This window comes from Gymnoscopelus microlampas, assembly GCF_963454915.1.
Source record: "Gymnoscopelus microlampas genome assembly, chromosome: 5".
Lineage (NCBI taxonomy): Eukaryota > Metazoa > Chordata > Actinopteri > Myctophiformes > Myctophidae > Gymnoscopelus > Gymnoscopelus microlampas.
Genome location: NC_139942.1, coordinates 43,358,209 through 43,380,957, shown reverse-complemented (window position 1 = coordinate 43,380,957; position 22,749 = coordinate 43,358,209). Strand labels below are relative to the sequence as shown.

Here is a 22,749-nt window from a genome sequence, read left to right as displayed (position 1 = left end):
TTCTGCTGTTCACCATCTATAGGAGGGGGGGAATCGAACCCAGAGCCTTGAGTCTACCTCATGCTCCAATAAGCCCTGTGATCTTTCTCACTCACACACACACACGTACGTCAGTCTCTATGCAGTCAGTCTCTATGCAGCAGGGTGTTACACAGCTTAGAGGTCTTGACCCCACTGGTTCCACCTGGCTGGTCAAATGAGTGATGGGCACTGTGTGGAGTGTCCGTGTGTGTGTGTGTGTGTGTGTGTGTGTGTGTGTGTGTGTGTGTCTGTGTGTGGGCACATGCCTGTATACACGTAGGGCTGGAACAATAGAAGATTTTTTTAGCGATTATTCTATTGATTATTTTTTTCAATTAATCAAGATCAATTTTTTATACATCAACGAATCACCGCAGTTACCGCAGTTATGATTGCCGTTGTGTGGATTTGTCTATAATGTTAAGAGCAAAATAGGGATGGTAGGTTCAAAGTGGCTGACTGATGCAACCCTATTGGACTACACGGTCCAATTAGGCTGCTCAATTAACCGATTTAATCAAAATAGTTAATTATTTGTAATGGATTAAATCAACTAGTTTGATTAACTGTTGCACCACTACACACACGCTTTGTGTTGCTTTGTGAGTTCTGCACTTTTCCACTGTTCTATGGCCAACATACTAGCTTCTTGGCAGAGCCGGGTCCCCAGAAAGTGTGTGAGAATCCCCAGCTAACAGATGTTGAGTTCCCCCTGCATGGTGGTACCAGGAAGCATATCAGTTCAGTGGTTTAGCTTTAGCCAAGAACATTTTGTTAAGGTTCATTCTGAGTGGTGCCACAGATTTAGCTGGCTTCAAATCTAGATCTCTGTAAACACGGACCGCACTCAGGACCAATTGTTTCAGTATTCATTTTTACATCTTCAAGATGTGACCAAAAAAACAGGCCAATATTTTGGCTTCTTCAGTGGCTGTGTTTCTGAAGAAGGCAGCATGGCCCAAATCCTTGGATGTTTTACATTTTGAGCGTAATGAACGTGAATGTAAAAATGTATACTGAATTGTCCCCTAGTGTGGTCCATGATTATAGAGATTTGTGTAATTCCCTGGGACCCTACACCAACAAGACCAAACTGAGTCAACTGACTACACAAGCAAGTTCTTTGAGTGAGCACATTGCCTACTTAACAATTCAATCTGTATCTACCAGGATAATACCATAATAAGCATCGCTGACTGCTCAAAGAACAGGGCTCCACACTAACCGTTTCCATTAGGAGCACCTGAGCTCCCGACTGAAATCTTTATGAGCACCAGATCAACACATTCATATTCTTTCCATCTTAATTGTGTTAGACCTACCAATCAATAAATACAGACATTTTACAGAGATCAATGCATATGTCCATGCATATGTTATGCTTCATACTGTTAATGTGCTTTACAAATGCATTGTGTTCGAAGTGTTTGGTCATATTGGCAATTCTTGTCTTCCCTGCAATTGTGCAAATAGTAATAGCACCTGCCTAGTATTTCACTAAATTTGGATTGCACAGCTAACTAACTGGCAAACAGACTGTAAGGCTAAGACAAAGTGGGGAGTAGCTCTCATTAGCAAGTAATTTAGTTTGTTTCACTGCTGCCAAAAGACCAAGCCAGGGTGAAATCACTGACCAGACTGGACACTTTACAGTATATGTGTTGCTAAGAGTCGTGTGACGTCTCTCTCCCTCTCCTTCACACACACTCTCTCTATCTCTCTCTCCCTTCCTGTGACAAACTTTGAGAAATTAACATGCTATATGATAACAAAACGGGACAAATTAGCAAGTCACATTGGGTCACCCAGTTAAAATATTTTGCCACACCATCACAAGAAAGTTGTCGCAAAATGCGACTCCCTGGAAAGCTTCTGTTGATAAATACATATATTTTTGTAAGCTCCTACCAAGGTTTTCCACATCCGTTAGTCCTGCCTGGTTGTATTTCATTCTGAGGTGTTTTTTGTTTTTACACTGCTTTGGTCTGCTGAAGAAGCAGCAGAGCAGAATAAGTAGAAGAGGGGTGGCCCCTACCTGGTTTTCTTGGGGGTCTTGGTCTTGGGTGTGGAGCTCTTCGCCTTCTTCTCCTTGGGCTCCTTGGGTTCTTTGGGGGTTTTGGGCGTTTTGGGGGTTTTAGGTGTCTTAGGCGCCTTGGGCTCCTTGGGCTCCTTCGGCTCCTTGCCCTCCGCCTTCTCCTTTGGTTTCTTTTTTCGCTTCTTCTTCTCCTCCGCAAGCGGCGGCGAGGATCCCTCTGCTGCGCTGCCGGTCACCTGATCGCCTATGTCACTTCCTGCTCCCATGGCCTCCAGCTTCCTGTCCGACTTGTCGTCCTCTCCTGCCGCCTTGTGACCCCCCTCCTCAGCTCCCTCCTCTTCCTTCACCTTGGGTTTCTTCTTCTTTTTCTTCTTTTTTGGCTTGGTCTCCCCGTCGCCGGGCTGCTCCGTGCTGACAGGCTGGCCGTTGGCGCCTGCGGCGACCAGCAGCCTATCGGGGACTGTCGCCGAGGCGTCACCTGACAGGTCCGAGGGGGAATGCTGGGAGAGAGAGATAGACAAAAAGGGGATGAGAATATCAGTTAATTAATTTGATCATTTCTTCTTAACAGTAAAAAATAACAAGAGTGGAAAATATAGACGGTTGTCTTTCATTGGCCATCTCACTGATCAAGTCCATGCTAAGCTCTAACACTTGACTCACGCTAGAACATGTTATGTACAACTATAATGTCCCAGATTTCAGCGACATTTAGACACCAAATTTTCAAAAACAAACTTTTAGACGCCACAATCGAGTGAGCTGAAGGCGTTTCTTCACCCAAAATGTGGTTTGTGACTCCCTGCAGATATAGGGTTGCCTTGCCACCCTGCATCCCCAGCAGGCTCGCCTGTGACAGGATGCCGGGCTGACACCTCCTCTCTCTCCCTCTCCCCAGCAGGCCAACTCTCTCAGTTCTCTTCTCCTCTCTCCTCCCCAGTAGGCACTCCATGACAGGAAACTGGTTACCAGCTGTTGGGAGGCTCTCCAGCTGCCTCCCCGCTCCTCTCCTCTATCCGCCCCTCCCCTTCTCCAGCTGCCTCTCCTCTCCTCTTTCCTTCGGCTACTGCTTCTCTCTTTCCCTTCCTCTTCTCCATCACCCCCCCCCCCCTTCTTTCTCCTGCTCCATTTTCCTCCCCCCCCCCCCACAACTCTCTCCAGCTGCTCAGACTCCCAGTGGCAGATGGGAAATCAGGCATCATGACACGAATAAATTATCTCCATACTTCAAAACGCGCTGGGAGGGAGGGAGGCAGTGTGTGTATATCTGTGTAGCGTGTGAGGGAGCATGCCTACTAGTGTGTGTGTACGTGCATGTAAAATGCACGTGTGTGTCAAAAGAGAGTAAACTGTGCAGTGGGTGTGTGTGCGCATCAGCAAGTTTACCACAAAATGCCAAGGCAGCAGCTCCCCCCTCTGTGTATTTACTCACAGACACACACACACACACACTCCCATGACGCCTTAGCCTGGCTTGGCTTCATCCCAACCATCGCCCTTAAGAGAAGAAAACAGAAAAGAGTTCGGACAAGGGAGCGGAAGTATCGGAGAGGAAAAAGGAGCAAAGCGGGGAAAAGACGCAGGGTGTGTTCATAGATTCGCTCCGAAGAGCCCACTCTTCGGAGCTGCGTTCCCATTCGGAAATTCAGTATACTGCTCTCCAGGAGCGCTCAGAGCGAACACCAGACACTCTAGCTGCAGGAACGCTTTGTCTGAGTGTCCAAGAAGGTGTCCATTCAAAAAATGGTTTGTGATGTTGAGATTGTGTTGGGCAAGTTACTTTGGAAAAGTAATATATTACACATGGTTTGTTACCATCAGTAATTAATTACTTTAATTATTACTACCTGAGAAAAGTAATCACTTTTGAATTACCCACAAGCGGTCGTGATAAGTGGACATGTGGCAAAGAAAAATGATTACATTTCCTGTTTACAAGCATCTCTGTTCCTATATCACTGGGGCCGTCCATGAGGGCCGCACCAGGGAGTAAAACTAAACTTTACAGCTTCTTTAACGAGTGCCAACCAAAAGTGTACGTGATGCTGAACTGTGTAATGAAATCAAGACTCCTTTTAATTCACGTACTTTTCCGTTTACTAACAACTCCCCTGAGGAACCTACAAATGGGTGTTTTTGTGAAATTACGTCTGACGTGATCCCCATTGGACTAACCTCATTGTTTTTAGCAAGATGTTTACAGCTGACAAGTCTTGAGCCAGAACTCTCTGCGGGTCCACGTAATACAGGTATGTATGCAAGAGGCACATATAGATACACACACACGTGTGTGTGTGTGTATGTGTGTGTGTGTGTGTGTGTGTGTGTGTGTGTGTGTGTGTGTGTGTGTGTGTGTGTCCCAAATCAGGATTGCATGTGTAAGACCGATCTGACTGAAGAAAACAATTTGGACTGCAGGGTATTAAAAATATATTGCATGGCCTAATACAGCAGAGAGGGAATAATCACAAATATTAATTTGGATTTATGATTCCAATAGAGGGCATACTAGCCTGCCAATGGTAATTCAACAGATTATTTCTTTGATTAATAAATAATAATAATAACTATTATAATGATGACTACTACTCAAATGAGATAGCAGTGATATATATTTTAAAAAGCTATTATGGCAAAGTGGTTCTGGTAAAAATGTGATGGTTTGTAGTTGATCAAGGCCGCGTTTTCAGGCAGCTATTTACAACAACGCGTACATTATTCTCAATCACTGTATGAAATAGACAACCCATAAATGTATGTTTAGAAAATGTAACATTGACTTGGTTTTCCATCTATGACACCAACTCTGGCTCATGTAATTCTCGTTCAGAAATTACACAAAATAATGTTGCGCTCCGCCTCCCTCTGATTCCACAGCAAAGCATCCGAGTGGTTTCACGAACACACCCAAGGTGGAAAGAGATGCTGCAGAAGGAGTGGAGCCAGAGGTGATGCGTTATCAGTGGAAAGTCAACCTGCTCCAGAATTTCAATGGAGCGCGCGCTGCACACCCATCAAAAGACACACACACACACAGTGCGCATGTCACATCACGTACAACTACTGCAAGGTCAAGCATCACACATACCTGCACATACGTACGCTGACACATGTGTAAACCGAGCTATAAAGACAGCAAAACTTGTAGGATGGGCATGTGGAGGGAGGCAGAATGTGCGAGCGAGCGAGGGAGGAAGGAGGAGAAAGCAAGAGATGCTGTGCTAACAGATAAATGTGTCCTCGTGCCAAGCCTCCCAGATAATCAATCACACCAATGACAATGGAGCCACACACACACACCTCGCGCGCGCACACACACACACACACACACTGCATGCACACGCAAACTAGCATGCAAAAGCATGCAGCAGCACAGTACCCTGTGCAAATTCTGTCTGAACTAGCAGTGCAGAATGAGGACCTATGCAGGACAGGAGTGGACCAGTTTCTCTTAGAAATCAACTTTTCTCTTATCTCTTCCTCTTAGCTTAAAAAAAAATGTCTGAGGGTGTCCGTCTCAGCGCTGTAGACGGGTGGGTAGCGTACATGAGGTGAGCTGTTCTTGCTCAACCCAACATGTAATCTATCAAGGTAGTATTCACAATGTGAAACCACCGAGTTGTGGAACTAGCGTCAAATTCTTGACCCAACAAACACTCCTTACATCATGTAATGGAGACAATAGATATGTCCTCTGTGTGTGCTGGAGCACATGAGGAAGGGGCAAACTACTTTATTATAGTGAAGTGGCTGGTAGTTAGCAATTAGGCTATATAACAATGTATGAAAACTGCTGCCGAGAGCACACGTGTGGCCCACTTTAGTACCCCTGCGGACAACAGCGATTAGTCCATAAAACAAACCTATATGGCATGTTAACAATAGCGATAGCGCAGCAGTGATGTCAGCTATGCTAAACTCAAGCAGAACTCTTTGGTTACACAGGTTGAGCCTGGTCTTGACCCAGAACGGGGACCGCTGGCTGTAGGAACCGGCTCCATTTTTTTGAGGGCAGGCTGTAGTTAAGTTTAGAGGTGATTTTGCAGACGCAGGCTAAAAAAATAAAACATCTTACACAAGAGGAACTGCCTCATTCACTCTCTCACACACACACACACACACACACACACACACACGTATACATCCCAGTGGTGTGGCTGCCTGGCTAATGTGACAGGCTGAGAGAAGCTCAACGGTGTTGAGTTTCATCTCTCACAGGACGGAGGGGGGAGAATGGGGGAGGGAGGAAGTATGGGGATGAAATGTTCCTCGTTTTGCTACAGGAGAGTGTAAGAAGACAGAAGGGTAGAGGGATAGATGGAGGGAGGGGGAGGATGGATGGATGGATGGATGGATAGATAGATGACAGGCCTGAGGAAGCACGGTGGGGAGGAGGAAAGGTTAATGTTGTAAATGGGGATATTGAACTGTCCCAGAGGAGACCGAGAGAGAGACGAGACGGTGATGGGATCCCAATACCAGTTTTCAACGCTTTCTTTGTCTATCCATGCATTTCTATTCCTCCCCTACATTTACCCACCATCATCTTTTAACCCCCATATCAATACCTAACCATTCCCTCTCTCGGGTTTCAGAGGGCTACAGATCCTATTGGTCAGACTGAAGTGAAATCCTTTTGAGATCTAAGGGATGATGTGGTCCAAAATGAATTTGAGCTTCAGGCCCGACCCTCTTCATCCAACAATAGCTAGGCACAATGGCCCAGATACTCTGCCATTGTCGGCCATACTATAGTCATTGCTTCCAATGCAAACCAGGCTGATGAAGAGTGTTTAACTCTAAACGTCACAGTAACCTCTTGTGCAATTAAAGCATGTGTATTACTGGAGCCCTACAGTGTGCAAGCGTTTATTTTCCTGCCCTGATCGTCAATCAGCACCTGCCTAATTTTGGGTTTGGGATGTGCATGTCTTTCTTCTTTTTCATTCCAACGTAAACGGCACAGGTCATCTTCAGTGAGAACACAGGAATACAGATAGGGGGCTGCAGATGTACCATGCCCCTTGAGAAATAAACACCGCACATGCAACACAACATCTCTGAACACAGTTCAGAGGCTGTCATGTTGTATCAAGACATTGCGTGAAATAACACTAATAATGCATAATACTTCAAGAAGAAGAGACCAAGCTCAGGAGATGCTGGTGAGGTCCAGCTGAACTCGGGATTACCCCTTGGTTCCTCCCACTGTGACCTGGCTAATCCATGTCCATATGGGCCCCAACTAGATCACATACACCTTATCTTTTGTTTTCAGTGGCTCCTGGATAATGTTTGAAGGATCAAGGGAAGAACCAATTACGCTGAGAAAAGTGGGGTTGCAATAAACATGGCAGAGTATTATTAAATATTACTCAAAATCAGTAGTGAAAACATGGAGGGGACACAGCTGACAGCGTTTGTTTTTGCTGTACACTAGTTTAAGTGTGTCTGATGTAGGGATGTACAATTAACTGACGGTAATCAAAACTAACTTAAGCTTCAGGTTTCACTATTATACAATTGTGAAGCTTGGCAATTCATTCAAAGATCTTATTTGATCAGCCGATGCACTTTGCCCATGTCACCTCAGCATTACACACATGGTTTAACCCATTAAGACCTGGAACTGTGGCATTTTTAGATTTGAGCAAAAAAGCATTATTTTACACTTTGGGCTATTCAAAAATAGCAGATATACAAGCTCATAGCGCGAGTGCCGCGCTACGAGCTTGTAGATCTGCTATTTTTGAAAAATCGTGAAAGTGTGCAAATCTTTGAATATATATTTTTTTAAAGCGAACATTTTTAACTCAAATCTTTGCTTCTGGGGGGTCCCTGGAACAACATATTTTGATGGGGGTCCGCGGCCAAATACATATCATTTTGGGGGTCCTTGACATGAAAAAGATTGAGCACCACTGATATAGAAACATACGTTTTTCAGAAAACTGTTGGGATATAGGAGACACGTAGAATCGGCTTCAGGTCTCAATGGGTTAATATAATCAGAACATTGTACAACCTCTCCTTCCTTCAGTCTCACAGAGACACAATAAAATCACAGAGGTCATTGCATAACATTTCACAGAGAAACAATGCGCAACAAAGACATTAAAAAAACAAGACTAGGCTAACCTAATTAAGCCGGACCCAGATACATGGCAGCGGGGATGTGTTGGTGAAATATGCTTAATGTACACAACTATGTGTGTACCATAAGTCTAACACAGTCGCCCCCTATTTTTATCTAGGTCTAGGACCCATAAACATGATCCTGGTGTGTTTTTTTGTTTTATCTGTATTTTTAGAGTTTTATCCATATCCTCAGAGACTATGAGTCATTGACTCATAGTCTCTTTATCTCACCTTATTTCCTGACCACACCCCCACGCAGCCTCCCCTCCCCACAAGGAAGGGCAGGGCCCCAAAGCATTATGGTCATTGTAGTAATGCAGCAGTCCAGTCAAACCCCAGTCAAACACACAGACTTCTATATTTTTCTGGCCATAGGGTGCACATTTCATTTTGCTACTGTTATCTACTACAAATATTATTAACATTGAGTGACTAAGTTCTTCCAGGGGTGAAATGCTCCTTTAACGATAGGGCCTACCCATTATTCCAACGTCCAAAATGTGCGAAAAGGTTAAGGTTAGTGTGAGGTTAGGGGTGGCTTACCCAGTTTTGTGAATCATATCGAATCGTGGGCTGAGTGCAATGTTGTGTGCGAAACTCTGATGAATAATGGAAGCATGGACACTATTGGTGAAATGATGGCGGCGGCCAATCCGATTGTTTAATGTGACAGAGTAGTACATAGCAACCTCTATTTCTCTATGGAAACTCCCAGATATTGTACATTTTTTAACTTTTTTTAACTAGCTTTAGTTTGGATATTTTACACCTAAAATGTAAACGGCAACTGTTTTTATTGGACTGTCGCGTTTGTTCTCGAAAGCTTTTGATACCATAGCCCAGAGGCACGATTGCTCTTCGCTTGTCAACCTTTCCAACCAATGCTGACTAACTTCACTCACACATTACTGTGTAGGGAACAGATAACACAGTCATACTGGTGTGTTTCAACGATGGGGTTGTAAGCGACTCCAATTGGCTGGCCAATTCAGGCAATTATAAAATGACCTCTGTCCAGCAAAAACAAATATTATCACCAATAATCGTGGTTATAGCATAATAATCAGGACAATTATTACAGTCATAATCATGCAGCCCTAGTCTGATGTGAAATTAGGAGAGAGAAGTACAACGGTTCCGCCAAAATCCAATAAAGAGAGCCACTAAAATGCCTACTGACGTCTATATAATACAAGTTAGCGAGAGCAGTTAGCAGGCCGAGCTAGCAGGGAGCACATTGAAAGGCTATAGGAGCGGGGGAGGGGAGCCAGAGAGAGCATGGTTGTATGTCAACTAGAGTGCAGCACGCGAGAGTCAGCCAGCATGCGAGATGTAGAATAAAGGTCACAGCTCTGTGCTCTATCAGCGCTATGACCTTGAGCTGCTGACGACTAAAGGCATGCATGTATGTGTGTGTGTGTGTGTGTGTGTGTGTGTGTGTGTGTGTGTGTGTGTGTGTGTGTAGGGTTGTGTGTGTGTGTGTGTGTGTGTGTGTGTGTGTGTGCACGTGCATGTGTGTGTAATAACCATGCTTAGAGAACAGATGGAGCTTAGAGAAGCAGACATACACAGTCATCATGATGGACCGGCCCCCTGGCTGGCACTGTGCTGCGTGTGGATTTGTCTCTTTCTAGCAAGTGCACGATGATGCTAGCCAGTACTCTACCCTACCAGTGGTTCTCAAAGTTGGGTCCGGGGTCCCCGTGGGATCCTTGAGGGGGTTCTGGGTCACCGTTACCCCAAACACTGGGTAGGGACCCATTTGTGGGTCGCGGGCACATTTTTATGGGTCGCGTGTAACTATAACTCATTTTTTAGTATTTCAAAGGATTCCAAAAAAATAAAATCACAAAAATAAAACTTGGTGAAAATAGCTGATCTACAGAGCGTGTCACATTGCGACACGTTGTGAGCTTGTTGATCAGATATTTTCACTAGCTGGGTCCCAGGGAGACATCAAACTTCTCTTTTGGGTCTCAAGCTAAAAAGTTTAGGAACCACTGTTCTATGAGGTACCCAGCAAAAATATAAGAGTTTAAGCACCATTTCAAAAACAATAGCCGATCTACAAGCTCCTAACTTGTGGTTGTGAACTTATAGAGCTGCCATCTATTATAGGCTGAAAGTAGTTAATTTAACTATAATTTCCCCAGCAATAAGGTCATTCAATGAGATATTGTATTGCATTTCTCTCTCCCTACCGTAGAGACAGTTGTAAAATTCTGTATTATCCGAGACAACAACTAAGATCTTCTCTTATGGGTGTCCCTGGCTCCGAATGCTTTCAAAAAGGGGGGTCTGCGGCTTTACTCATACCAATTTGGGGGTCCTTGGCTTGACATGGAAAAAACACTGCTCTACCCATCCCACCCACACATTCCCCTAGATAGGCCATTCCATCTCCCCAGGCATATTTCTAACCCCATCCCAGACCAGACTAGGCCAAACAAGTCTCTGTGTGTGTGTGTGTGTGTGTGTGCGTGTGTGTGTGTGTGTGAGTGTGAGTGTGAGTGTGAGTGTGAGTGCGAGTGTGAGTGTGAGTGTGTGCACGCGCAAATGTATGAGTGAGCGTAAGACAGAGGAGGGGGGGCTCCCAACCCCCGGGGCTACGCTACACCCAGGACGGGCGCATCGAGCGCACCCAGGCGAGGAGCAGGGCTCACCAGTCAACCTGGCATCTAGGTCAGGAGCGCTGGAAATATTAACTGTGACGGCTGAAATGTCAACTAACAGAATGGGCACATAGGAGCTGGGGGGTGGGGGGTGGGGGGGGGTTGGAAGTATGGATGGGGAGGTGGGGGTGGATGGGGCAGATGACGAGAGAAGGGTGGTGTGAATGAGAGAGGACAGTTAGAGAGACGCTAAGTGCTGGATGTATGTGTGCATGTATGCATGTGCGCGTGTGTGTGTGTGTGTGTGTGTGTGTGTGTGTGTGTGTGTGTGTGTGTGTGTGTGTGTGTGTGTGTGTGTGTGTGTGTGTGGCAACAGGGCTCCTATTGTGTATGAATGGGTCAGTGGAGAAAGGGGGCTTTGAGCAACAAAACAAGCTAATGGAAGCCAGGGGCACGTGACACAAGCACGCACACAAACACAGATATGTGCACGCAAAAAATACACAGCGTGCCATTGAGAGCTAGTAACCTCCACTTCCCCCCTTCTCTCGGTCTCTTCTCACTAGAGATTCTAGATTTCCTCTCCCTTTTTTTTCCCCCACTTGTTTTTCCATCATATTTCTTGCTTATCACTTTATCACCCCCTCCCTTCTCTCTCTCTCTCTCTCTCTCTCTCTTACTATACGGCTGCACTCCATTAACTTACACATGACACCTCTGAGACAAACAAGACAGACAGACGGGCAGAGTGAGACAGAAAAGTGTGTGGCTGTTGGGGGGGGAGGGGGGGGTGATAGAGAGATAGGAAGAAGAAAGGAGAAGAGGGGAGCCAGTTGTCTGGTGGTGCGAGTAGAGGAGCAAGTCTAGTGTAAGCTCTATACTAGAAAGAGGCAGAGAGAGACAAAGATGGAGGGAGGGAGGGAGAGAGAGAGAGAGAGAGCGGAAAGAGAGGAGACAGGGAGGAGGGAGAAATGCTTAGAACAGGAAGGGAGGTTTCCCCCTCCTCAGAGAGAGAGAGCGAGCGAGTTGGGGGAGGAGGGGAGATTATGCTGGTGGCGCCTGTGTGTGTGTGTGTGTGTGTGTGTGTGTGTGTGTGTGTGTGTGTGTGTGTGTGTGTGTGTGTGTGTGTGTGTGTGTGGCAGGATATGCAGCTCACAGGAAACAAACAGCTGTAAAAATCCATTTCCCACACACACACACGGAAACACAACCACAAAATTTAACACACACACACACACACACACACGACCAACAGTGACTGGCAGACACAAAAAGATAAACGTGCACGAGTATAGTATACACGCGCAAGCACACGCCCGCCCACCCACCCTCCCCCCCTAAACCAGCACCAAAGCGATGCCATGTTCTCAAATGTCAGGTACACACACACACACACACACACACACACACACAATCCCAACAAAGGGAAAAAAAACATACAATCCCCCACCCACATGAAAAACAAACAAAATACGCCCACACATGAAAACAAACACATCTCTCTCCTTCTCACACCCACACACAAACACGTAACCACATCAAACTCACCTGTACATGAGGCACTTTCTGCGGGGTGAGGGGGGGCGAGGACAGCGGGTGGGCTGTCTGAGGTGGGGGCGCCCAGGGGTTCGGGGGCTGGCTGGCGGGAGGCTGGGTGCCCTGAAGGTGGAGGGGGTGGGGGGTTAGGTGCGTGTGCGTCTGAGCACCCTGGGCGAGTGGCGCTATGCCTTGGTTCAGGGCCGGGCCTCCGTGCTGACCAACACCGGGGCCCTGGAAGCCCAGTGGAGCGGCCTGGAGAGGCTGCCCACCTCGCGAGGCCTGCAGCAGACGCTGGTCCCCTCCTTGGCCCACCGGAGCTTCAAGGACACCTATGAGCAACAAAAGAAAACGAGAAGGAGGTGAAGACTGCAGAAGAGACCAATATACTCATAGATGTCTAATGGGGTTGTCATGGGGGAGGAGTTATAGTGACCAGGATTACTACATGTTTTTGTGAGGGTATTAACTACCCTGAGAGACACAGGGAGAACATGCCAACTCCATCTAGGGTATGGGCGCTGATGACGCAGAGGAGGAGACACGCCCCCAGCGTCCCCGGCGGAAATCGAACCCAGGACCTTCTAGCTGTGAGGCGACAGCGCTACCGACTGCGCCACCGTGCCCTCCTATCCAGTAGTACACTCTGAGTGAAATGGACACTCGAGTGATTTTGAACCGTTTTCATTGTAGTGAGACCCAGTGGTCATTCAAGTGGTCCCCAATAAAATGGGTTTTGATTATGTTTTTGTAATATAATTAATCGCGTTGTGAGCTTGTAGATCTAGACATTTCTAGAAATTGACATACCTGGCTGGTGCTGGGGCCGATTTGTGGCCATCTGAGGCCCGCACTGTGGTCCTATGCCTTGATACATCTGCCCTGCATTGGGGGAAATATTGTGGTGGTGCTGGTGTTGTGGGTGTGGCTGTTGAGGGGGTTGAGGGGTTCTCTGAGGCGGAAGGGCCATGGCGTTAGGTGGAGTTTGTAGGGCGGTGTACCCCGACACTTCTGGAGGAGCCACTAGCCCTGCACTGGGGGGGCGGCCCTGTTGAGGAGGGGGTGTTGGTGTACCCAAGCCCCGCATGGGAGACATGGAAGACGGGGAAGGGTACGATCCCTGAGCTGGGGGGGCGAGGTGAGGCTGAGGTTGGTTTGGGGGCTGGGGGAGATTCTGGGGGTGCTGTGGGTGGTTTTGGGGGTGCATAGGCTGGCCCTGCTGTCCTGTCTGTTGCTGTATCTGAGCAGGGTGAGGTTGATGGGGCTGGTGTGGAGGTCCAGGAGGGTATCTCTGCGCCTGTGGCCCAGCTGCAGGGCCTGATCCCTGGCTATACCGCTGGCCCAGCTGTCCTGGTCCCATGTTCTGGCTGGTGTTAGCATTGACATTAGCATTGGCACCCTGGCCAATCCCAGGTCCCATGCCCTGGCCCATGGCTCCATACTGGCCCTGGTAGCCAGGGTACTGGCTGGCCCCAAATCCCCCGATACCCTGGTGATGCTGGTGGGGGTGTGAGGGCTGTCGGGAAGGGGACTGGGGGTATCGAGGTGTGTGGCCCATGTTGTATGTCTGAGGCTGTGGTTGGGATTGGGGGTGCCTCAACTGGGCAGCCCCCATTCCAACGTGCCCCATGTAGTGAGCTGGGTCCTGGGCAGAAGGCGACACCAGGTTCTGGGGAGGGTAGTGTTGGTTCATGTGGCCTGCACTGGAAGCGGGCGGGCCTTGCATCCCGCCGTAGTCTCCTCGAGACATCTGATAGGCTCCCATCTGGTTGGGCCCACCCCCTGTCTGTGTGGGAGGCTGCTGATAGGCTGATCGGTTCTGCTGCTGCTGCTGGCCCCAAACTCCACCCCCTGCTCCTCCTCCAGCATCACCCGGGTAACCATGGAGAGGGTTGCTGGGGTTGCCGGGGTTGTTATGGTAACGGGTGGCCATGCCGTTCATGGCTGCGTTAACGTTTGGCGGTCCTTGGGTAGGGCCATTCTGGGCCATCATTCGTCCACCAGGGGCCCCAGGCTGATCATAGCCAGTATAGGGGCCATGATCATAGAGCTGCCCCAGTTTGGGCTGTCCTGGACTGGGTCCAGCTCCATGGAGCAGCGCCTGGTGGTACCCTCCGGCTCCCTGGTGCTCGTGGCTGAGAGCGGGGTTACTCTGCTGTGCTAGAGGGTTGGGCTGGCCTGGAGCAGGCTGTGGAGGAAAGCCGCAGTCTCCTAAACCATCCAACCCATCTGAAAACAGCCCTGCATCGTCCCCAAACAAGCTCAACATCCCTGGGTCCGCCATGGCTGGGTGGAGGGCCCACGGATGGAGGGGTTGGATGGAGGGAGATGTGTTGTGCGATGAGGAGCTAGTCCGTTAGCTGCTAATCTGAAGCCTGCTACTTCATGGTCCTCCTTAAGGCTCCTGTGAAAATGAGGAGAGAGAGGAGGAGGAGACAGTGAGGGAGGGCAGTATAGGTGGACATGGGGAAAAGACAAAGTGAGAACAGAGAGAAGGGGAGAAAAAAAACACTATTAGTTTTGTTAACTCCACCACGGCTGAGAGTTTTCTTTTAAGTGATGCATTTTCAGCAAATAGCTCAGCTGCTGTAAACCACTACCAAACACCCTCAGCACACCCTATATTCCCCACCATTACCATGTCCAACACAAAAAAACTTCACACATGCTTCATATACATGCAGACACACACAGTCACCAAGCACATTAGCACTTCCCCACCCCCTTCCTCCGCTCCCATTTTACTCCCAAACAAAAGAACTTCTTTCTTTTCCAACACACACTCCGAGTCATCCAGTGTGTGTGTGTGTGTGTGTGTGTGTGTGTGTGTGTGTGTGTGTGTGTGTGTGTGTGTGTGTGTGTGTGTGTTAGAACAAAAGGCCCAGCAGATGCAACTCTGTTTGAACAGCAGCAGCTGCAAACCAGCCAGCCAGTCTGCAAATCGGTCAGCCAGTCAGCCTGCATAACAGCAACGGTCGGCCTACCAGCTAGCCAGCAATACAGGCAACTGAGGCAAGTGTGTCAGCCTGTACATCAGCCAATAAATCAGTCAGCCTGCAAAACATCCAGGCAGACAACCAACCAGTCAACCAGACAGCCAGTCAACCAGACAGTCAATCAGCCAGCCAGCCAGCCCTGGCAGATGTGTGAAGACAAGAGAGCAAGCCACCTGCTACTACACCAGCTTGTGTGTGTGTGTGTGTGTGTGTGTGTGTGTGTGTGTGTGTGTGTGTGTGTGTGTGTGTGTGTGTGTGTGTGTGTGTGTGTGTGCGTCCCTGGGTACAGATGAAAATAAACATGTATGCATAGTGTGAGCCAAATTTGTTGTTTGCATGCATGTCTGCTGTGTTTGAGTTGTGTGAGGGTGCGTGTGTGTGAGGGGTGTGTGTGTGTGTGTGTGTGTGTGTGTGTGTGTGTGTGTGTGTAATCAGATGAGCAGAGGTGTTTTTTTTTTCGAGATAAAGAACGCCCGGGATTGGGTGGTCATTGCAACACGCCACTCCTTGTGTGTGTGCACTTGTGTATGTGTGAGTAGGTGGATCTCAGTACGCATAAATGAGTCTGTGTAGGCCACGTTAGAGAGAGAGAGAGACACACACACACACACACACACACACACACACACACACACACACACACACACACACACACACACACACACACACACACACACACACACACACACACACAGAGAGAGAGAGAGAGAGAGAAAGAGAGAGAGAGAAAGAGAGAGAGAGATGCAGAAAGACATGGTGGGGGAGGGAGACTGCTGCCTCTTTGCCAAAACTTCACTTGACAATCCAACTTCCACCGCTGGAGAGTTGCCCTCCCCTCCCCTTCACCCCCCCCCCCCTTCTCTCCCCACGTTTTTTTCCTTCTCCATCCATCCATTCCCTTGGCAGTAGTGCTGCCAAATGGCAGACTAGGCAGCCTATTTATTCTCAGGGAGATATTTCCTAGTGTTGCTAGCTTGAATCTTGAACCTGCTGTGATAGCATTTTGACTTAAAATAGCTTGAAAGTAGATTTCACGGAAGCCATGGAATAAGTCTGCATTGTTAAAGCCTTACAAATCGGTATATAGTAAAGCCGGGCTGACAAGAACAATGTGTGACTAGATGTGAGGACTAGAGTTTCCAAAAATGGGGGACATTTTTGTAGATCACACAGAGCTTAACGTCTGCCAGTCATTTGGACAATCACCAGAAAACGTCGTTTTGAGAATGCAGGTGACCAGAACAACTCTGAAGCTGTCATTACCAGTGGTGTAAAGTAACTAAGTACATTTACTCAAGTACTGTAATTTTGAGGTACTTTTACTTTACTGGAGTATTTTCTATTCTCAATACTTTTAATCCACTACATCTCAGAGACAAATATTGTACTTTTACTCCACTCCAATTATTTAGTTACTAGTTACTTTCTAGATGAATGAATTATTATTACAAAACATACATTAACCTGTTCAGCCCTATTTAAACTTTGGCTATTTGAAAATAGCTGATCTACAAGGTCACAACGTGTCGCAACGCGACACGTTTTGTACTTTTACTCGAGTAAATTTTGAATTCCAGGCTTTTAATTATAAACAGTATTTCTATATTGCAGTTTTGATACTTTTACTTAAGTAAAACATGCGAGTACTTTTTCCACCACTGGTCATAACTAATGCCCTTGGCTTCAGCCGCTTAAGAATCCTTGCAACAATGTGTACACGGCAGAGATGTGCGCAGCTAGTTGACCGTTCTATTAAATACTGCTGCCCCTGATGAAGGTTTACTACAGTACAGTTCTAACAGGGCAAGAGAAGGTACTGTAGATACAGCAGGCTAAAGACATCTCACACACACACAAAAGAAATACATAACAAAAATATACAACAGCAAGTCAGATACAAAATAATCGATTAACCCATTAAGACCTGGAACGCATCCGTGTCATTTTTAGATTTGAGCTAAAAAGCATTATTTTACACTTTAGCTATTCATAAATAGCAAATATACAAGCTCATAGCGCGGCACCGAGTGTCGCGCTATGAGCTTGTAGATAATTTTTAACTCAAATCTTTGCTTCTGGGGGTCCCTGGAACAACATATTTTGAGATGGGGGTCCGTGGCCAAATGCATATCATTTTGGTGTCCGTCCTAGACATGAAAATGTTTGAGAACCACTGACAAAGCAACACAAGTTTTTTCAAAAAATTTAGAAGACATTTTGTAGAATCGGAACCAGTCCAGTGAAATCAGTCGCCTTGTACATCCCTACTACACAGCACGTGTTAGCTAATCTGTTAGCACAGTGTGCGGTGCATGTCACACCAACATTTCACTGCTTGTTCTTCTATGAGAGAATGACAAATCAACCCTCTTGAAAGCACTTGGAATGGAAGGTGGAGGGTTGTTCCCCAGGACTTTCATCCTCTCCCGATGATGATGAAACTTTGTCCTACTGAACCAGTTCTCAGGCAGCTCCCCCGACCACCTGAAGGAAGCATCATCTCCACTCAACTCAATAAGCCACTGAACTCGGTCTCAAATAGGACTTCTGAATGTGTTCCAACTATTTCATATCAGTCAATCTAATGAGACATGTCTTCCGTCCACCTGCCTGGTCAATAAGGGCTCCGTAGTCAGGGGTGTAGTGCTACTTTTAGAAGTGTGGGGGCGGGGTGTCTACGTCACAGTGCAACACGTCGTCATGTGCGATCCCCCTCCACTACACTCTCTGTCTACAGTCCATAGAAGGAGCTCATCATTGGCATGAAATATTGAATGCCTTCGGTCCACCAAGTCAGAAAGGGCACTAGTCCATATTAGGAGCTCATTGACATGACCATACTACATTTTAGAAACATCGTCAGAGGACCTAGATTAAGATCTAATTGGAGACTTGACCATAAACTGATGGTATGCGAATTATTACACATCATACACTGAAATGTTTGGAATCCATCACAAACATTAATTTCCTAAACCTTCCTAAACCTTCCAGCAATTCCCCATCATTCTTATAACACTTCACTGTATAAAATAGAATGATTTCAAAAAGCCTTCAAATACTTTTTAACAGCGACAAGGGAACAAGCCCCTGGGCCCATCGTTGGATTCAGACCTATGGCAATAATTTGCTTGAAGGTCTTGCAGACAGGCCTCAGCACCCCCACAGTCAGCTGGCAAGGTCTGATAAGTTATAGCTGGATAATAACCACTCCGACACCAGCATCAATATTCTGGGGGAACATTAGCCAAAAATAACCGATCTACACCGAGTTGTGAGCGGCTATTTTTTCTGTAGACAGAAAAATGTGGTTCAAGCAGATTTGCACATGACTGTTTTTGCCAAACCAGAACATCTGGTCACCCGATATACAATGTATTCCTATGATTGAGAATACGCGTGCGGACACCTCTTTTTTCCACCCAGAGTGAAAAAATTGGAAAATTAGCGCCCTGCGCGTCCTGTGGGTTTCGTGCCTAAGTATAGAGGCTTTAAGTGAGCAAAAGCAGAGTTCTGCAAACGGGAGGGAAAAAAAAACTACAACAGCTGGCAACCAGTGTGTAGAGTCACAAACCACTTCCTGTGAAAATCACTACGAGGTGGTGAAGGCCAAATCTGGTAGAGAGACCAGGGGAAAATGCTACAGACACATGATGGAGAAAATGAGAAACGGGGAGAGATGTATACAATAAATGGGGGTTGTGAGAGATGGGAGGAGACTGTCGACGGCGAGAAATGTGCATGCGTGGGAGACAAAGTGTGTAATTTCACATCCTTTCCAACGAGCTACTATAGCGATGACTGGTTTCCTGCCCCCCTCCACCCCCCCTCCACCGCCACACACACACACAATATCTAAATCACCCCCCTCCCCAAATCTGTCCCTGAAATCTTCTATATAGAACAAACGCAGCTGTATGAGCACGTGCTAAAGTGTGTGTGTGTGTGTGTGTGTGTGTGTGTGTGTGTGTGTGTGTGTGTGTGTGTGTGTGTGTGTGTGTGTGTGTGTGTGAGAGAGAGGCATTCTCAAGGCTTTCATCAGCTCACAGCTCCAGCAAAGAGCAGGAAGACAAGAAATCCTTCCGTTACTCTGCTCATCCCTCCATCTCTCGCTCTGCCCTTTAAAAATCCCCCCCCCCCCCCACACACACACACACACAACGGTGACACTGTGTGTGTGTGTGTGTGTGTGTGTGTGTGTGTGTGAGAGAGTGTCTTTTCACCTGCCCAGCATTTCAGCACCACTGCAGGCTCGGCTGCTCAGAGGGCGTGCACTCACATGCGTTGCGCACACAGGGTATCTATGTATATTCTACCTTTGTTCTTATCTTTCTTCACTTATTTTAATGTTAAAATAAATGTCTGTCTGTTCTCAAATACTTCAGATTTTTCTGGTTTGCTACATACAAATGACTTGCCCAAAATAGGGATGCCAGGGTTAATGTGGTTCAACATGCTATTCATTTCCACTCAGATATGGTAGTGGTTTTCAAACCGTGCCTTTTCTTGGCATTAGTTTCTGTATTGATCCCTGTGGGGAAATTAGCTGCATTTGACTTTTAAGAGCAGTGCGCGGTGCAGCCCCAGGGGAGCTCGGGGAGCAGTTAGGGGTTCGGTGTCTTGCTCAGGGACACTTCCAACACAAAGCTAAGAGGAGCTGAGGATTGAGCTGGGGATCTTCCGGTTCCCAGATGGCCGATCTAGTTCCTGAGCGAGCCACTATACTAGCCCTTAGCATCCCATATTATCCCTTACATTACAACAGGATCCAACAGTGCCGTTTCCTTGAATTTTAACAGGTTCTAAAGGGCTGTTTACAGGTGATTTAGTGTAATTAAGACCAGTGATCACAAGGTTGGATGATGTGTCCATTTCTAAAAGAAAATCTTTTTTTTTAAACTTTCTGCTCACCAATGGAATCTCAATATCTGAAGTTAACATTCTTTATTATAAGTTGATTTGCCGTTGTCTAACTATGTAGAAAAAAAAGACCAAGTCACACCACACCAACATTTAACAGTATACACTTGTCAACATTTAACAGTATACACTTGTAGGAGCGAGTGACAAATCTTGAATCTTTGGTCTAAAAGCCCTGCTAGCAGCCCCTAGGGCAGTGGTTCCCAACCAGTGGTCCTTAAGGGGGTTCCAGGTCGTCCCCAGCAAAACGATGGAGATGGTAACCAAATGGACCCTTATAGAGCTTCAACTCTTGAGTGTAAAATGAAACCAAATGGACCCTTACGGGTCCATTTGGTTTCACTTTACGCTCTCAATTGTTAAATTATTGTTAAACATCTGCATTACTTAATTAAAGAATTGTTATTTTGATCAACGTTAGCCTATTATTATCTCTCCTATGGTAACAACATCAATACAGCATGGTTGGAATTGTGGACAAAATCGTATCCAACATTAACAAAATATTGGGTCTGAGAGTCTAAATCTCATCAAATGGCTCAAATGCCGAATAAATAATGGACCTTGATATGTAAAAGTTTGATAACCACTGCCCCTCGGGCCATGCTATGCCTTTACTCCCCACCAGAAATGTCCCCACCCTAACCCGCTGACGGGTGGCGTTAGAGGAAAGGCCATGGGTCACCAAAGGCCATGGGTCACCAAAATCAGCATCTGGGATGGCAGTGGCTCAGGAGGTAGAGCGTCTGCTTGGTAATTGGAAGGTTCCCAGTTCGGTCCCTGGCTTCTTGAGTGTCCTTGAGCAAGACACTTTATCCCTAAGTCCTGATGGGCAAGTTGGTGCCGTGCATGGTTGCTTCTGCCGTTGGTGTATCGAGTGTGTGAGATTATCATTTCAACGGATCATTTGAACAGATCATTTGAACGGATCATAGCCGTGAACATGAACAAAATCGTTTGTTCACTGAAATGAACGTTTTTTTCCCCCACCACTAATGTGTGTGGTGTGCCTGGGTAAATGTCATGTACATTGTAAAGCGCTTTGGAGAAAGGCGCTATATAAGAGCACCATTTACCATTTAGGTATCTTGTAAGCATTTTGACCTGAGGGTCTTCACCTTGCATTTGCATCTGAACAGGTTCCACTTCTAACAGTGGCTTTTCCCTGCATTTGGGATTCAGCGTGACTTCCAGTGGCCTTAGAAGATCACAGAGCAGAGTGATCCTCATGAGTATGCCGACCCCCCCACCCCCCCACATCCCCAAGGGAGATACCCCAGCCAAGCTCAAGGCCTGATTGTCACCGTCACATCTGCATAGCCATGCAGGACCAGAAAGCTTACCCGCAAGTCGTTTATGCTACAATTCAGTGTCTGCAGCCCTTTTAGCCTGTGATACAGGATGCTTCCATTTCTGCCTGCACACACTTTCATCTCTTCAAACAGTAACAGCAATTTCTTTCCAAGAATTTAAGCACACAGACTCACGAGTTGTACTTCATTGGCTTTTAACGAGTTATAAAGATGCGGGTAGTGACGGATTGCCTCACACAACCCCTCCCGAATGTCCATGTTTCTGCTCAAGCGCATGTGTGTGGTCAGCATACTTGTACTTGTGGTCATACAATCTGAAAAGGCATGCGAATGTCCGCGCAGACATGAGCTGGTAACTAAATTTACGACATATGATGGTAGCGTACCCTCGCAGCTAGCCGGATGCAGAAAGTATAATTTGGCCTTAAAAGCCAGGAGGAAATGCATGCTCTCTGTCCTTTATTTCAACACCTCTCCTCCACCCTGCCACTTCCTCTCCCATTTCAATATCAATTCATCGCTTCTTCTCCCTCAACCCATAACAAACACACACACACACACACACACACACACACACACACACACACACACACACACACACACACACACACACACACAGTGTGTTTCTGGTGTTGAGGCCCAGCTGTCACTGCAGAGGGAATTGGGTGAACGGTCAGTGTGCCGCTTTAGATGCCCAAATCTCATCAAAGGATGAAGCATTTAGCCCAGCGCCCCTCCCCCCACTGCAACAAATACCCACCACAAACACACGTGAGTAAAGAAAGCTTGCAGGACTGAAAACAAACCATGATGTTGATGTGGAATACACACATATTCTAAGCCACACCGTCTGTTATATATTATACAGTCATACACACTTTCTCTAAAAGGTTACCACACAATCTTTTGTCTGAAACCTTTTGGGTCGTTCAGTGTGCCAGGGTTAAGGATGGCCGCCTACAAGCCAATCCACACCATTGGAGGCTAAGGTGAAGTCCCGACAGGTTCAGAATTTTTGGTTGGTGCTACTACGACGGAAAACCAACAGCTATCAATATATGAAAATAAAGGGATGTCATTGGCAAATTTCCGAAAATATTGCTGTCTGTTGTGGCCATTTTAACAGCTTCACGTTAAAGCACAGGGAATTAATCACCATCAGCTAGTCTATGTGTAGA

At 46.8% G+C, this 22,749-nt stretch overlaps 1 protein-coding gene across 3 annotated transcripts in view; it reads right to left on the bottom strand.

Moving 5' to 3' along the window:
* Window positions 1–22,749, bottom strand: part of chd7 (chromodomain helicase DNA binding protein 7) — a 94,057-nt gene that overhangs the window by 54,566 nt on the left and 16,742 nt on the right. For all 3 annotated transcript variants that reach the window (XM_084058732.1, XM_084058731.1, XM_084058730.1), the window contains exons 2-4: window positions 13,153–14,746; window positions 12,355–12,674; window positions 2,057–2,556 (exon numbers count right to left, since the gene is read on the bottom strand). In XM_084058732.1, the coding sequence (XP_083914858.1) occupies window positions 2,057–2,556; window positions 12,355–12,674; window positions 13,153–14,626 (2,294 nt within the window). In that variant the 5' untranslated portion in view covers window positions 14,627–14,746. The remainder of the gene's footprint in view (window positions 1–2,056; window positions 2,557–12,354; window positions 12,675–13,152; window positions 14,747–22,749) is intronic.